Source organism: Hyaena hyaena, unplaced genomic scaffold, assembly GCF_003009895.1.
Source record: "Hyaena hyaena isolate Hyena2069 unplaced genomic scaffold, ASM300989v1 scaffold_124, whole genome shotgun sequence".
In the NCBI taxonomy this organism is placed as follows: domain Eukaryota; kingdom Metazoa; phylum Chordata; class Mammalia; order Carnivora; family Hyaenidae; genus Hyaena; species Hyaena hyaena.
In genome coordinates, this window is record NW_024080755.1 from 3,322,675 (window position 1) to 3,340,254 (window position 17,580).

The following is a 17,580-nucleotide window of genomic DNA, read 5'->3' on the forward strand; positions in this document are numbered from 1 at the left end:
CAACTTAAGGCAGCATCCCGAAAGAGGGAGATTCAGGAATAACTATAGGCAGCACACCTGCAGTTTGCTTGAATTTTAACTTTGCATTTCAGATTCGTAAAGGTGTTGTGATTGTCAGTCCCATCTTCCTTAGATCAAGTATTTTTTTTAATAGTTTATTGTCAAGTTGGTTTCCATATAACACCCAGTGCTCATCCCCACAAGTGCCCTCCTCCATGCCCATCACCCGCCTTCCCCCCCACCCCCATCAGCCCTCAGTTTGTTCTTGGCATTCAAGAGTCTCTCATGGTTTGCCTCCCTCCCTCTCCCCAACTATTTTTCCCCTTCTTCTCCCACATGGTCCTCCGTTAAGTTCCTCCTAATCCTCCTATACGTGCAAACATATGGTATTTGTCCTTCTCTGCCTGACTTATTTCGCTCAGCATAACACCCTCAAGGTCCATCCATGTTGCTACACATGGCCAGATTTCATTCTTTCTCAAAGCCATGTAGTATTCCATAGTATAGATAAACCACATCTTCTTGATCCATTCGTCAGTTGACAGACACTTAGATCAAGTATTTTTATTTCTGCTTTGGAGACCATCGAAATAGGGAAGGACCAAAATATTCTTTTAAGTTTTTAAAATGTTTATTTTTTAGAGACAGAGAGAAACAGAGTATTAGTGGGGGAGAGGTAGAGAGAGAGACCTACAGAATCTGAAGCAGGCTCGAGGCTCTGAGCTGTCAGCACAGAGCCCGACGCGGGACTCGAACCCACGAACTATGAGATCATGACCTGTGCTAAAGTCAGATGCTTAACTGACTAAGTCACCTAGGCACCCCAAAATGTTCTTTTCTAAAGCCGACTACCATTTTGCAAGGTCATATTACACCTAATTTGATTTCCAATCCTGTAATTCTCATGTAGAGTTGGTATCCTGGATGAGTTTAAAAATATGTAAAGTGTGTTTAGCTGTGCTATATTTAAAGCTTGCTACAAAATTTGGGTAAGCACTCTTGTTACGAGTCAGCAGAAGTCTCTTGCATTTAAGAAAAACATGTATGACAACACTTGGACTTTTTTCTGGCAACTGGGCTCACTGGCACAACATAAATTATTGGTACCGTATGTACCAAAATAGTGCCGAAACCAGACTGGTCTCCCGTCCTAGGATCGGAGCAGGTGTTTAAGAAAATTGCTGGGTGGTTAGAGTCCCAAATCCATAATAATTTCCCAGATCCCAAATGACTACTCCAGTTTTCTCTTGTCTTTATTCACGTGATGAAATACTCTTTTTTTCTGATTTTTGACTCCCACCCCTCTCTAATGCCCAGTGATTGAACTCCTCATTTTGCTTTAACCCTGCACCATACAGTTTGGCTTTCCGATAACCGGGAGCCAGTGCCTGTGTTCTGCTCATCTTCTTTGGTTAAAGCTCCTGAGGATGGAGAATTTACTCGGATGACCCATGCTAGGCAGCAAGTGTCCCTGCATCCTTCCCTTCCCAGTCCTTTGTTTTAGGCCCTCTCTTCCCTCAAATTCCTCAGTGCTGGGCCTCTGGCTAAGTCTCCTAATTTCCAGCCTGTCCCGGGATTCCCTGCCTCTCTTCTTCACATGTCACCTGTGCAAGATGTTTTGGCCTCTAATCCTTTCTTAGATGGTCTATGGCTAAGGTTTATCGTGAGAGGATCCCTTTGCCTATGTCACGAGCCAAAGCACCTTCACCCCTGCCATCCTCATCCTTGTCTTCTTCCTCATGGCCATTGGTGGACTGCAGAGGCCCATCGGAGCCAGGGTCATGGACCTAGTGAAGCACTTTGACCTCTGTTCTGTAGGACACGGAAGGATTCTGAAGATTGTCCCATCAGCTTATATCTCATTGGCCGAGGTGTGGTCTTGCGCGTCTTGTGGGAATGGCGCTGTGTGTTGCCTCTTCAGCGCGGACACTGGACTTGGGTCTGAGGAGAGATGGGCAGGGAGCTCCGCTGCTAAGCAGAACAACAGGAGTGTCTGAGGAAGTGACGTGTTGATTCTCAAGAGGAGGACAGGGTTAGGGGAGCAGAGGGGACACAGACTTGTGGAAATCTGCTCGTGGTCTACTTCTGGGTGACAGGGACAGACGGCTCAGGTTTGAAACTCTCTGCTCTGGTCTTGGAAGGATCTCCTTTCCCCGAGGCTGACCAAACCAGAAGTGGTTGTATCCGATAGTGGCTGAGGTGTTAGCTACTTGCTGGTTTTTTTCTTGCCCTTTGTGTTTCCCACTATTACTGTTTTACTAGAAACTGCCACCCTCGTAGCTGTGGAACAAGATGGCAGGGATAGAGTAGACAGGGGAGCTGATCCAGTGACTTCCAAGGTCATGTTTTGGCTTGGGGAGAAGGCCGGGGGCCCGCCCATCAGGAGTCTTTGTATCTTTGAGGTAATGGGAGACACGTCACAGCCCTGAGGTGGCCCCAGTGTTGGGCCCCTGTGTGGGGGGTGTGGTTTGGAGCCTTACATTCAGGTTTTGGAGGAGCTGGAGCAGAAGCTACCCTTGTTTCAGAGCAGTCTTCTCTCTCTTATTCCACAGGTGATGCTTTTTCAGATACAGAATTATTACCATCTTCAGGCTCACTACATTTTCCTCTCAGGTGGATTGTTCTCTGATGGGTCTCATGTGCCCATTTGAATTTCCACAGTTAACTGTGTGTCTGCATCTCGATTACACACAGTTCTTTAAGAACTCTCCTGCTTGTCAGCTTCTTGTGGTTGTCATCCTTTCTAATACTGCTAAAGTTTAACTTCACCATTGGTATTTTTCTTCATTTGCAAAGCTTAAAGGTTGTCCAGATGGCGGACCATTTTCCCTTGAAGGGAGATGTTTGGTAACTTGCTCTTTGGCTGTCTGAGTTGCTACAGAACCTTTGCACAGTCTATTGACTGAGCCAGAGAAGTAGACCCAGAGCAGGCAGGCCCTGATGGAGAACAGGGAGAGGTCGCTCCGGGAATGGCTGTGTGGGCTCAGGGCCCCGGACAGCCAGCCATGGGGCTTGGGGTCTTCAGCAGTTGGTACCTGCCTGCATCAGCCATTCGCTCCTGGGTTGTGTGTTTATATTTTAAAATAAAATATAAACCTTCACTGAGATAGAGTTTATGTACCATGTAATCCATCCATTTAAAGCCTACAATTCAGTGGCTTTTACTATGTTCATAGACTTGTGCGATTATTACCAGGGTGAATTTTAGACCATTTTTATTACTCCAAAAGAAAGCCCTGCACCCACTAGCCGTTACTCCCCATTCTCCTGTCCCTCTGCCCAGACAACCACTGATCTACTTTCTCTCTATATACATGTCCCTGTTCTGGACATTTCATGTAAATGGAATCATATCACACGTGACCTTCTGTGACTGGTTTCATTCACTTAGCATCATGTGTTCACGGTTTGTGCACGCTGTGGCACATATCAGAACTGCATTCCTTTTTGTAGCTGACTTGTATTCCGTCATATGGATATAGCACATATTGCTTATTTTCTTCCATGGGTGGACATTTAGGTGATTGCTACTTTTTGGCCATTGTAGATAGTAATACTGAGAATGGTCCTGTACAAGTTTGGGTTTGAACATCAGTTGTTATTTTGGGTGCACACCTAGGAGTGCAAAGTGTTGGGTCATGTGTAAATCTGTTTCACACTTGAGACACCATCAAGCTACTTTCCAGAGTGACTGCATCATTTGACATTCTCACCAGCAGCCTTCAAAGGTTCCAGTTTTTCTACCTCACCAACATGTTTTCCTTTTTTTTTTTTTTAAATTATAGTCCTCCTAAGTGGCGTGAAGGTAGTATCTGACTGGTTTTGATTTGCGTGTCCCTACTGACAGGATGTTAAGGACTTTTTTCTGGTAGTTGTTGGTCATTTCACATCTTCCTTGGAAAAATGTTGAAATCTTTTGCATGTTTTAAAAACTGAGTTCTGTGTCTTTTTGTTGTTGAGCTACTGTGTTTTGGTAAATAAACTTTTTACAGGCCAGGGCTAGGGTTAGAGTGAGACAAGGTTTGACAAGTGCAGTGTCAGGTCCTGTCTTACTTAAAATGTTGGTGTTTTGTTCATCATGGTATTTTGGCATTAAGTTTGAGATTTTTTTAAAATACTGCACAAAAAAATTAATGGCTGGGTGTTTTTGACGTCCCCTTAAATTCTGTGCCAGAGTCTCGCCGCACTGTGGTCCCGGCCACTTAACTCCGGCAGGAAAACCGTTCTGGCCGCAGTTGACAAATGCGCAGCCCTGGCGCCGCAGGAGCGACCCGCTCGCGCGCCGCACCTCCCACCCCTGCCGGGGCGGCCGCGCACCGTCTCTGCGCTGTCCCCGCACTGCCTGCTGGCCTCCCGGGCGCTCCTGTCGCGGCCTCTTCCGTTCCAGCCTCGAGCTCGGCTTGGACCCCAGCGGCCCGAGGCGCGGACACCGGTCGGTCCGGGTCCCCCCTCCCTGCGCTGCGCCCCATTGCCGCGAAAACGCTGGGCCCCGAATGACAGTGGCCGGGGGCGCACCGCGGGCCGCGGGGGGCGACTGAAGAGTGGGAGGACAGCGGGCGTACGGCCCAGGTGCCCTGGGGCACCTCCACCAGCCCACTCTTGATTTTGCTTAACTCTGTCGAGCCCGCCTTTTCTAGCCCGAGTTGATGCCCACTTTTCCACCCATTTCAGGGGAGCGGGCAGGCGTGGGGCGGCTACGCTGCTGGGCGTCTGAGCACAGGGGACAGATGTTCACGCTGCTGCGGCCGCGGGTGTCCAGCTGAGCAGCGGCGAGTGCGAACTCGGACCGGACCGCGGGCACCTCGGCGCCCCGCCCCCGCAGGCTGGGGCCGGGCGCTGTGCGGGGTCGGGATGGCGGGGGCGGGCGCGCATGCGCACTGGGCGCGTGCCGCGGCAGCGGGGGCGGCCGGAAGCAAGACGCGACTCCTGGGCGTGGCTTGGCGCTGCAGTTGCCGCAGTTGCCGCAGTCTCCGCAGTCGCTGCAGGCGCGAGCTTGGGTGCAGGCGGCTCCGAGCGAGCTTCGACTTCTCGACGGACGGACGGACGGACTGACTGACAGACGCGATGCCGCGCTCCCACAGGCCTCCACCAACCGCCCAGCGGCCCGCCAACGCCACCGGCAATGCCACCGGCAATGCCGCCGAGCCCAAGCCCGAAGGCGGCAGCCTGGCCACGACTTTCAAGATTTTTCTTCTTTTTGCAGGACTTATGGTTAAAGTTCCTGTGGGGCTCTATTTTTCCTGCAAGTTGCTGCTTTTCCAGAGTCTCCTGTTAATGTCTCCTGACGACAGTGGCTTTTATGCGACTATTGTCGCGGTGGTGGGGCTGCATGTGGTGCTGGCAGTTTTTGTCTTCATCGTGTGGAAGGAGGGCATGCCTGACTGGCAGGAAAACAAAAATGAGTAGAGCAGCTTCGGAAGCTGCAAACGCGGGGGGTGGGGAAGTACCTAAGCGGGGTGGGGGGCGGGGAGGGGGCTTCGTTTCCTGTCCGTGTTGAAAAACGTGTCTTTTTTTGTGCGCTTCAGGGGCAGGGTGGGCGGGGAGGGAAATTAAGTACTTACTGCAGCTAAGACTCCAGTACAATTGCGGGTGGGGGGAGGGCTGACCTTTTTCTTGACCGCCTGTTACGTGCCCAGTGCTTTTCGTTAAAGACATAATGTTTTTGACTGAGGATCCAGTTGGACTGATGTAAATATACTAATGCCGCGATGGAAAGCTCGAGGAAGTAACACTGGCGTGTAGTAGAGTTTCTCACTGAGAGAAGCGTCGTGACATAATTTCTCTGGCTTGGCTCCGGCGCCCGTTTGCGGAGCGCACGTAAGTATCGCTGCGCGGGCCCCGGTGCGCGGGAGCGCGGCTGCCGTTCGCGGTGAAGCCGCCGGCAGCCCGAGCGCGCGCCCGTGGGCTCACCGGGGCTTCGTTAGTTAGTGCGCGTGAATTTTGGATCGATCGTCGGGTCCTGGTGTCTTGTCGTATTTTTCGATGTCTTATTTTCGGTGAAAGTGGAGGCGAATTTGTTACTTCGGGTTGAGACCGTGTGAGTTACGCTGCGGCAAAGGGCCGCGGATGTAAATTACTGCAGTTTTCAGATTTTGGTCAGTTTGTCTCTGCAGTACGCATTAGACAGTGACCTCATTCTGACGCAGTTTAAGGACGTGACTGCCATCTACAAATGATTGTCCCGCCCTACTGTTTTCCATTTGTTTTGCAGTAGTAGCCTTCTGGAAAATCTTGGCAAATAGGTATGAAATTCTAAGGGAGCATACCCACTCGTACAGTGAAGTTTTGGGACCAATATGAGAATATTGAGACCAATATAAGAACGTAGATTAACTTCCACCTTTTGATTGGAAATTAATATTGTTAATATTAGATGAATACTGAAACCTGTATTTGAGTTCAGATTTGGCCCCGTTATCTGCTGATTATTTGTACATTTTTATACTTGGGCCATTTTTTAGTCATAATCTTACAGAAATGTATACTTGTTTTGACAGTGGAGGTAAAATATGGCAACATGGACTTAGAATAAGGAAATGTTTACTTGTTCCTAAAAAGCCAAATAAATTAATCTGGAGTAAGAAGTACACAAAGTGGCTCCGGCTTCGTCCCATTTTTGCACCTAAATGTTATGTTTATGTAAATTTTTTTCAAAAGATGCATTCTGCAACACGTGTAGAAATACCCTTAATGTGTACTGTTCTTTTGGTGGTTAGGTCTTGTGAGATAATATAGACATTTTCTTCTTTTCTGAGACTCTGCTTTTCCTTTTTTCCTCAAACCCCTTTCCTCGCAAATTATCTTATTTCCCTGAATCCTCCCACGTCCTTGGCCCCCTCTCTGAGAAGGGACCTCTCCTCAGCTCTCTTCCCTGACTCCCCCACCCACGTTCTCAAAGTGGGTTCCTTTTTTCCTCCCCTCCAAACCCTGGGTAGATTGTATACATTTAACTTCAAAAGTAGGACTCCTTGATTATTTTTCTGATGCCCCCCCCCCGCCGAAACCAATATTTATCACAAGTGGCTCTGCTGTAGAAATAATTTTGGTGAAAATGCAGATGAAAATGAAAATATTTAATGATCTGTGTCATGTCTGTTTAGCCTCATTGATGCTACTCACAGAGATGTGGATGTGCTGTTACTGCTTTCTAACTCTGCCTACTACGTGGCCTAGTAAGTTGCTTATTGGTTTAAAGCTTGTAATTGTTATTTTAAGTAAATTTCCTTATTAGAATTCATGACAAAAAAATTAACAGTCTGGTTTTATTACATAGTTGAAGGAACTTAGCTGAACTTCTTTACCTTATATAACTGTTGGATCATTCTTAATCAGTTAGAAAATGTGACTTTAGAGTTGTAATCAATATTTATATAATGCTCTAGCATTTGCTATTATTTCTTATATATTTTCCATGATTGATGTACTCCACATTATACATTGTTTTTTATTACTGTATAATAAACAGTTCCCTATCTTTTAGCACTGAAATACTGCCGTTGGGGTGCCTTTGGGGTTTTGTGTTGGTTTTTTTTTTTGCTATTAGCAATGATAACAGTTGTCTTTGTGCAGATAATTGTATGTGTGTATGCACACACCTGCTTCTCTCTGGTTACAAGGGTATGAACTTGTGAACTCTAACAGCTCTGCGGTTTATTGCCAGATCTCCAGGAAGACTACCAGTTAACCATGCCACTAGCAAAATTACAAGCACTTCCTCATTAGCCTTACCAGAAGCAGGTTTCTTTTTTTTCTGCTAAGTAAATACTCTCTTTTTGGCCTTGTGTGATGGTCTTTTTTTTTAGTCACTGGCCCAGGTGCCTGTTGACATTGATAGATGGATTTTTTATTCTTAATTTTGGGTATCAGATGTATCTGCTGTTATTCACAAATACATATCTGTTTGTATGTATGTGTGTGCCTTCCTTTTAGGTTAAGTTTTAGGTTTGTTGGTTTTGAATATTTTTATGAAACAAATTATATTCTGTAATTCATTTTAGTGTAAGAGCTTTAAGCTGATTGTTCTTCAGCTTTTGAAGTGTATATGTAATGTTATTTCATCTAGTTTTTAAAGTGTTTAATTTTTTATCCCAGAAAATAATGTGTTCTGAAAGATTTTTTACTGCATAGAAGTTGGTACTATTATTACCTCAGCTGACAAACCAAATATGCTTTTGATTTTAATCCTGTTTTTACTCCCTTTTATCCAGTTATGATGATGAAGTTGATAAAGTAAACCAGTATCAACGACTGAGTCTAGAAGACCTGGAAAAAATAGAAATAGGTAAATTTTAACATGCTAATCAAGTCCTAGAAAGCAAATACGGTTTTGTCCAAGAGTGGGCCACTCTGAACAAGCACTGGGACATCTTACTGGAACCAGGAAGGGATACTGATACTGCGAGTCTGTTTTTAGGACTCTCTTCTGTTCCTTAGCGATTAGTGATGGAGAGAGTCTAATAACTGCCTTTTATTACTTGTGAAGATAAACTCAGGGATCAAGAAAGTTTAAATATTTGAGACTGAAGAAGTGTTTTTATTTAGTCTCATCAGGTCATCCCAGCAAGCTTGTATTTCGGGTGTTCTCGTTTAGAAGAAATAAGAAAAGTGTGCTGAATACTAATTGAGGAGTCAAGTTTTGGTATTTTAGAGATACAGAAAAAAGTGAATGTTGCGTGAGATTTAAACCTTTTCGTTTGGGTGTTTAGGTCCCGAACCCACTCTTTTTGGTAAGCCGAAGTTCTCCTGCATGCGACTGCACTACAGATACAAGGAAGCAAGTGGCTATTTCCACACTCTGAGAGCTGTGATGCGCAGCCCAGAAGAGGACGGCAAAGGTAATGAAGGGCTGACCGTGTTCAGTGATAGCTTTTGATCTGCTCTTACAAGTCCAGGTGGGACCGGGGAAAGTACACACCGTCTCAAACAGTGATCCAGGAAAACTGCCCTTGCTTGCCACCTTCAGGTAGCAGCCTTGTCCCCAGCCAGGCTGGGGAGTTATTTGGGCCAATGCAGCTGGGGCGGGGGGATCTGTGATGGGACATCTGTGTGTTTGGCCACATAGGTGCCGGGCCTTTGCCCCAACACATGCCTTTCGTGGCCACCGGTCAGGGACCACTCCTGTCTCGTTCGAAGCTGTTGCCGTGGCGTCTAACACCAGACAAATTAGGAAAAACTTTTCATTCCAATTAATATGGGTCTTTTGCCCTTTATGAACTCTTCTGTTAACGTTTTAGAACAACAACAAAAAGTTTTAGAACATTTTGAATTAGTGGGGGGAGTAATGAACAAGAAGCAGTTTTCTGTAAATCGCAGCAAGTACATTTGTATTGAAACGTAAGACGGCACATTGTGCAGGGTTCTGAGTTACAAGTGCTGTTATTTTAGTCTGTTTTGGGGGAAACTGGCCAGCAACTGTGTTTGGGTTTCAGATACCCTTCAGTGCATTGCGGAGATGCTGCAGATAACCAAGCAAGCCATGGGATTAGATGTACCTATAATTGAGAAAAAACTTGAGAGGTGAGCCCAGTACTTTACATTTTCTCATGAATAAAGACATTGTTATCCAAAATCTTACTCCTTTAAAAGTATTTGCAAAATGGGAAGAACTCTAACTGTGGTGATGTATTAGTATTTACGCTGCGAAGTGTCTGGTTTCTGTGGATCAGAAAGTAATGCTTTCAGTTTAAATCTGAATGCTCTTGAGAGTATGTCTAAGCGGTACATTACTTGTGGCCATAATTTAAACAACTTTATAGAGAAAATGACAGCCAGTATGTTTTAAACACCAGTGGATTCTGAATTTGGGGAACGAATCCCTGTGAAGAGATTATTTTATTAAAATTTGGATTTTCCATCTAATTAACATTTCATGGTTCACATTCCACTAAAGAGAGCCATTTGGTCACCCAGAGAATCATTGTTCAGTCTTCTATTAGTAGAACTGTTTCCGTAGCTCTTTACCATCCTATTTTTTCTGAACATGCTTATGACCAGCAAGAGTCAGAAAGTACGTATTGAGACATGTGGCAAACAGCAATAATTTTTTCTGACATTTATAGCTGTCGTGAGGGATGCCAGGTGAGAAAACATCATGTTAAATAGCGAATGAAAACACTATGTGAAGAGTGTGTTAAACACTATGTTTAAAATATCTTTTAAAATAAATATAGGTAAATCACAGGAAACAAGGACGATCCCTCCCTCCCTCCCATCTGAATTAAGCAAAATTGGAAGGCGTGCAGACAGCATTAGTGAAGCTGTTACACATTCCCATGTATGGGCCTGTTGTCTCTTGCTGGTCATTTAGGTCATGGATGTGGACCTCCCCCAGCTGGTAGCTACTTGCCACAAGGGCCGTAGTAGTTTCTCCCTCCCCCTGCCGTCAGCCAGGTGGTCTTCCTCCTGACCCATTGTCAGGTCAGTGGTAGCCCCTGTCACAACACCTGTGTCATTCACTGCATCTCACCATGTAGGCATTTATCATCCCCCCTCATCACCAGAAGAGGGGGGAGTAGTGTAGGTATGTAGAGACTGTGTTCATATAACTGTTATTACAGTATTCTAATTGTCTTCCTTGCTGTTGATCTTACTGTGCCTAGTTCATAAATTAAGCTTTATTCCAGGTACATATGTATAGGGAAGAACGTAGTATCTTCATGAAGGAAACACGTAATAATTATGACCAACTCTAAAGATAGAAGCTTTGACCCCCAAAGAACCCAACATGATGAACCTAACTATTGTGAAGAGCCTCACTGAGCTAGACTAAGATCTGACAGGCATAGTGTTTCCAGAGGCTCCTTGCATGGCCTGCTTGAGGACGGTAAGGGCAGGAAACTGCTTGCTGGACCCAGGGTTAAAGTCCTGCAGCCAGGCCACTGTTCCCACTCAGTGCTCGGGGACAACTTGTCAGCGCTGTTTATTTTTTTTTTTTATGTTTTTTATTTATTTTTGAGAGTCAGAGACAGCGCAAGCAGTGGAGGGTCAAAGAGAGAGGGAGACACAGAATCTGAAGAGAGGCTCCAGGCTTTGAGCTAGCTGTCAGCACAGAGCCCGACATGGGGCTCGAACCCACGAACCGTGAGATCATGACCTGAGCCAAAGTCGGACGCTTAACCGACTGAGCCACCCAGGTGCCCCATTGTCAGCGCTGTTTAGATGCTTGTGCTGCCCAGTGGCCAACAACCATGCTGGTTGCTTCAGCGACTTAGTACCAAAAAGATGATCTCTCGTTAATCATCTTTTAATAGTGATTATATGTTGAAACAATAGTATCTTAAGATGTACAGAATACTACCAAAAATCTCACGTTTAATAGTGGCTGGAGAGTGAGGTTACCAAATAGCTCACATTTCTGTGGGACAGGACTGTTATAGCAGCAGTTCCAAGGCATATCTGAGCTTACCAATCAGCACCGCACGGTTTTTAAGAAATTGGGCCCAAATAAAGTGACAATTTTTATATACATTCGTAATTGAAACCGGCCTATTGGATTTCACAGGGAATTAACTTTTCTTCTCATTTGTAGGAAGAGCAGTAAACCTCATGAAGACATCCTTGGCATCAGATCTCAAAACCAAGGCTCTTTGGCCCAGGGAAAAAATTTTTTAATGAGCAAATTTTCATCTCTAAATCAAAAAGTGAAACAGACCAAATCTAATGTAAATATTGGCAACCTGCGAAAGCTAGGAAACTTCACCAAACCTGAAATGAAAGTTAACTTTCTAAAACCAAACTTAAAAGTAAATCTCTGGAAGTCAGATAGCAGTCTCGAAACCATGGAAAACACCGGTGTGCTGGATAATAAAGTCCAGGCAGAGTCAGACGGGGAAATATCTTCAGACAATGACTCCTACCACTCTGATGAATTCCTTGCAAATTCCAAGTCTGATGAAGACAAACAGCTAGCGAACTCTCTAGAGAACGTAGGCCCAATAGACTATGTTCTTCCGAGCTGTGGTATTATAGCTTCGGCACCTCGATTAGGCAGTCGGTCCCAGTCTCTGAGCAGCACGGATATTAGCATTCACGTCCCTCCAGAGGGTGCCGCTCACGGAAGCGGTTTTGGAAAAGGCCAGGAGTCTCCTGTCAAGAAAAGCCCTTCTGCCGACAACATACACGTACTGACTGGCTTCGCCAAGCCTGTGGATATTTACTGCCACAGATTTGGACAAGATGCACAAACCAAAATGACCCGGCTGTCAGAAACAGGGTCTGTTACTCAGCAGGCTAGGGAGGAAGGAAACCCAGTGACCAATCGAGTTTCTAATGAAGAGACACACCCTGAATCCACAGAACTGATACCTTCTCGACCGTCTCAGTTAGATGTGGCTTCTTCGGCGGCCGGCCCCCAGTATCTGTCGGTTGAACCGGTGCTCCCTGTTGCATCTCAGAAGAGCCCAGGCTCGGGCTCCGGCTCACGGGAACCGGAGCCTGGCCTTCCCGTAACTCCTTCCCCGTCAGAGGGCGCTGGCGGCAGGGCGGTCTCCCCCTTTGCGAAGATCCGGAGTTCCATGGTCCAGGTTGCTAGCATCACCCAAGCTGGGCTAACCCAGGGGATAAACTTCGCCGTGGCCAAGGTCCAGAAGAGCCCCGCAGAGCCTGAGGTGGCTCAGGAAATCCAGCAAAATGAACTTAAAAACATGTTTACACAATGCCAGACACGAATAATTCAGATTTAGTTTTTAGCCACAAAAGAATCCTTTGGCGTTTATTTAATCCCAAAAGAGGTTTCACATACTAGGCAATTCTGACCTTCGTGGTCTTTGAAGCTAGGGATCAAAATCCTAGTTCTGTTTTATCGGGAAAGGTTTTAAATGGAGTGTGAACTTGAGCACATTTCCAGATTTGAGAGCCAGAATAGAAGTATGTCATCCTAGAAAGGTAGAGACGTGAGTAGCTTATACACTACAGAGCAAGTCTGTCTCGGGAAGGTTTTGGGAATAATTAGAGACCGGATAACCAGAACGACCCTTCTTGGGAGCGAGGAGGGTGGGTGGTGCGTGTGAAGTAAACACGGGAAGTACAAACGCGGACACGTTTTGTTCTGTCAATTCCTTTGTGTAAATACATTTAGTTTTTAGTGACTTTAAAGTTACTAGTACAAAGAAGCATTTGAATATAAAAAGTTTAGTTTTGATGGCCTAACCCATTCCCTATAAAGACTAAATTGAGGATTATTGGCACTACAGTCAAAGGTATGCCCATCTGATCTCGAGTTTCCCTGGAGCCTACTTAAAATATTTTGCTTCTTTCTACATCCCAAAGTCCAGGATTATTAAGACTTGTCAGTCATGAAATCGGAGACACCAGATGTGAATCCCAGGACCTGTTAAATTTTTGCTGTTTCCAGGAACGGAAGACTGTACATTAGATACTTGTAATTCTTGAAATAAGTGTTCAAGTTGTAAATGGTCGCAGGGAGGCCTTCCTTACTGAAAAGCAGGAAAGGTTCATCTGAAGCACAGCGGTGCTAAAACTGATTTGAGGACTTCTACTCCTGAGCATGCGGAACCACGGCCCAGGACGGCCCGTACACCAGGAGCGTTGCACACCTTGGTACAAACAAGTTTTGGTTTGTCTGGTATCTTTAGAGCCTTACTCTGTTGAAGTGATTCTCAGCTAAACATTATGTCTGTTGTCACTTTGATAAGTATTTCCACGTTTGTTATTTATTAGTGGCATCTTTTTTTGAAGTGTCAAATCTTGTGACTATTTAAAATAAAATACCATTGTAATTTAAAGTGACAACATGTATGAGAATTCCTTGAATAACATTTTAAGGGTTGGGGGCGCCTGGGTGGCTCAGTTAAGCAGCCGCCTTTGACTCCAGTTATGATGTCAGCGTTCAGGAGTTTGAGCCCTGCATCGGGCTCTCCAGTCTCTGCACGGAGCCTGCTTGGGATTCTGTCTCCCTCTCCAAAAAAAAAAAAAAAAAATCTCCCCTCACCCTAAAAAAAAAAAGGAAAATACTGAAAAGGCTGTGGCTCTTTTATTTTTCTAATTTGGGAGAAGGCAAGGAGGCGGGGGAGCAGGCTCCACGCTCAGGGCCTGACACCGGGCTCCATCCCACAATCCTGGGATTATGGGTCAGGAGGTGGAGGCTCAGCTGACTAAGCCACCCAGGTGGCTCCTTCATGACTTTAAAAACGATGAAGCACATCACAAACTATAAACACCCAAGCTGCAACTGAACGCCTCATTCTGGTCTTAATCAGCTTTTTTCCTGGGGTCTTAAAATACTAAAGTGTCCCACAGCGGGAGAGAAAAATGTCAGCAAACTCCGGTGATAAAACCTATCTTTTAAGCTCCACAGAAACTCGTCCCAAAAACTAAAAATAAGGCGACATTTAATTCCAGTGGGGGTAACAGGTCTGTTCCGTTTCCTGGCGGTTCACACAGGAATACCAAGCCCATGAGCTGCATCAACTTCACTGCCCCGCGTGTGGACAAAGGACAGAAGGGAGTTCTGAAGCCCAGGGTCCCAGTCTCTCACTCCAGTGGGACTCCAGGAGGGCGCGGGGAGTTTACAGTAGCAGGTTTCCACCAGGAAAAGTGGGATCTTCCCCCACAGGTCACAGCGGAAGAGTCTCAGAATTCATGAAAAACAACCCCAAGTCCTAGTACTTTGGGAAGTTTTATTTATTTGAACGAGGGTTTTCCTCTCAGGAGAACGTTTCTGCAAGATCAAGCAAATCACGTACTTTCTCTTTGGTAAATTACAGTTCACGATGGCACAATAATCACATGGTAACTAATCTACGCTCTTGAATTTTATTCTCACAAATCCAGTTGAGTCTTCGTTTCTAAGTTAAGGAAGTCTAGTCTACCAGTTATAAAAATGAAAACCAGTTAGAATTCTAAATATAAACAAATTATTTACATTAGTTTATAAAAATAGATTTGAGTTTAGGAAAAGTTAGCTAGTAATTTCCACTTCAGTTAAGTATAATGAATTCCTTGGTTTTCAAGGCAGACCCTGTTTCCCTGTTGAGCTGCGTCAGTTTGGAGTCGGGGGCAGATTTAACGGAATCATTTAACTGATCTCGTGTTTCCCACTACGTAAGTCACTGGCTCAGAAACCCATCTTTATACGTTACCACCGATAGCTTAACCTAATGGTCTCAACTTGCCAAACGTCTTTGATACCACAGTTCTGCTACTTTACAGAATTGCTTTCTAAAACTACGGGTAATGGGTATTCTTGTTACTTTGGAAACTTTCATGCTAAAACTGGTCTGGGACAAACTTACCTACAGCTTTCTCAGGTACTCCTGGACTAGCAGATCATGTCAGCTGAGCTAACCCTTCTGGACCTAAGGGAGACACTTACATAAAAGTTCAAAATCCAATGCAATCATCAAAGCAACTAAATGACCATTAGGAAAACAATTTAAGACTTTTATTTTCTACAGAAGGCTTTTTTTTTTTAAAGCTACCTGTTTGCTCTCCTCATATTTGGGCAAGACCTCTTATCGCAGGGCAGCATTCCCCCTAAACAGCCCCCCTAAAACAGTGGTTCCCAAATGCACTGGGGTGAAATGAGAAAAATAAGGACAATGTAGTGTTGTTGTTTTTTCCAAAAAGCTGTGTTTATTCCATTTCAAGGACTCTCTCCTTCTGAGAGTGTCCTTTTAGGAAGAAAAAAATAATACAGTAGTTTCTTTCAGATTACTTGGCAAAACACATTGGCAACCCTGTGAGTCCCCCAGATTTTTGGGACTACTGGTCCATGAAATCCCAAAGTCTGGGAACCACTGCCGTGTAGAAAGACTAATGTTGTAGGTTATTGACAACTGTTCAATGGGGGAAAAAAAATCTGTGGCCAAATGTCTGGGAAAGGATACTCAGAACCTCACAGGTCGTGTGACTTAACGGCAAGCACACCCCAGTCCCCAAACTTGGACCACTAGCCCCGTTCAGACCCACCGTAAATCGGAAAGACGCAAAAGTCTGAAGCAAACAGCTCCTCTCTGACTTTGGAATTCCAACAATTCTCTTCAAACGAGGCTGACATTAGCATTTCAACAGAGTCTGGCCTATGACTTAGCTGGAACTAAGGAAATGGTATAATCAGCAACATTATCAATATTAAACTTTTAATATCAAATACATTTTTGTACATCGTTACTAATTTATATAATTATAAAACAATCAAAAGCTCCATAAAATCAGTGAGGTAAAAGCCCTCACTGAATATTATATAAACTTCGGATGTTACCAGGCTTGATTTCAGGAAAAGGCATTGGTTTTTGATACAAATTATCTACAAAACAATGTGGTATAAATGGCATTTGAATTTTACAATAACGTGGCTACGATTTGCCCACGACTCTCGTAAGTGTCAGATCTTTAAAGTTCATTTCCATTCACACATTTCTGCTGTTGAAGCCTGGCTCTTCTTAAAGACTCCAGCTGCTTCGCTCTGAGCCATCGTTCCCTTGACAGCGTCGTCTGACCCGCACTGAGAGACAGAAACCTGGAGTGAAACACAAAAGATTTAAGTCTAGACCTAGGGCGGTATCTAGTTCTTTCTTTCTTTCTCTCGAAGAACCTAGGACTACTGGGTTAGAGGCCAAGACCATCTGGTAGCTACAAAGAAGTCAAAAGCCAAGTTAGAGGCCCACAAACGGGTCTCTGAAGTTTCAAGACAAAAAGTGAGCTTGTCCCACCGAAGTGGTCACCTGCCGAACAATCCCCCCTCACGAAGCACTTTCGCAATGTGTCCTCGGGAAAACACTCTCCATTTGTGGAAATCTGTCTCTGTTGCTTCCCCAAATTGGGAGGTTCATACATCGCTTACTAAATAACTCAGCAATTTATGGACACACGTTACTCACCGAGCGACAATGAGCAACTGGTGGAGGTCGTCTGCGGTGATGCTCTGAGGGTCGTTCTTGCGCATTTCCACAAAGTCGTCTTCAACGGCCTGCAGCGAGAGAGCAAGCGGGCTGTAAGGGGGAGAAGCCGCACGCGGCCCACCGGGAGAGGGACCGGGCCGCCGGGCCTGCTTCTGAGACCGCGGGGACCAGAAGGTGGCGGACTGAGGAGCACGGAGCCGGGAACGGCGACGCCAAGCGTCCTGGGCCTGCGGGGGATGAGTGACTGTCACAACAGCGGCAGCAGGAGGCCTCTGAGGACCCTCTCCCTCCTCCTCTAAAGGGCACAAGAACGTGAGGAAAAAAATCCCCAAATCTGCTTCTTCAAAAGTTGAAAATAAACCAGAACACAGGGAGCCTTTTGTTCAAGAAGCACGCGCCCCGCCCCCCACGGCGCTGCAACTGGACCTCTTGGCCGCCACCAGGGAGGGTCCCTTCACACCCTGCCCCGGAGAGCGGGGTTTATGTGACCGGCTCCCTGGGAGGACCGGCCGCCCGGTGTGAAGCCTCTTCCCGCAGGGACGGAGCCAAATCAACTGGAAGCGATGCCGCCACCACCACCGCCCCCTCCCCACCCCCCCGCGCTGGGCAAACTGGCGGCCAGCCAAAGCCCGCGGAAGGAAAAGCCAGGAAAGGAGAGGTTTTCCTCCCGGAACCCCCCGCGCACGGCCTGTCCCTCCCTCCCCAGGAGCGCAGCCGCCCG

The 17,580-nt window shown here is 45.8% G+C and overlaps 2 protein-coding genes across 3 annotated transcripts in view; one reads left to right on the plus strand and one right to left on the minus strand.

Annotated features, from left to right (window-relative positions):
- Positions 1-13,749, plus strand: part of INPP5F (inositol polyphosphate-5-phosphatase F) — an 85,523-nt gene extending 71,774 nt beyond the window's left edge. Inside the window, exons 16-20 of the mRNA XM_039237328.1 lie at positions 7,101-7,172; positions 8,208-8,281; positions 8,706-8,834; positions 9,429-9,516; positions 11,528-13,749. Of these exons, the coding sequence (XP_039093259.1) occupies positions 7,101-7,172; positions 8,208-8,281; positions 8,706-8,834; positions 9,429-9,516; positions 11,528-12,680 (1,516 nt within the window). The 3' untranslated portion in view covers positions 12,681-13,749. The remainder of the gene's footprint in view (positions 1-7,100; positions 7,173-8,207; positions 8,282-8,705; positions 8,835-9,428; positions 9,517-11,527) is intronic.
- Positions 13,750-14,619: 870 nt separating this feature from the next.
- LOC120235159 (minichromosome maintenance complex binding protein) overlaps positions 14,620-17,580 on the minus strand; it is a 49,498-nt gene continuing 46,537 nt past the window's right edge. For both annotated transcript variants that reach the window (XM_039237320.1, XM_039237319.1), the window contains exons 15-16: positions 16,839-16,927; positions 14,620-16,477 (exon numbers count right to left, since the gene is read on the minus strand). In XM_039237320.1, the coding sequence (XP_039093251.1) occupies positions 16,351-16,477; positions 16,839-16,927 (216 nt within the window). In that variant the 3' untranslated portion in view covers positions 14,620-16,350. The remainder of the gene's footprint in view (positions 16,478-16,838; positions 16,928-17,580) is intronic.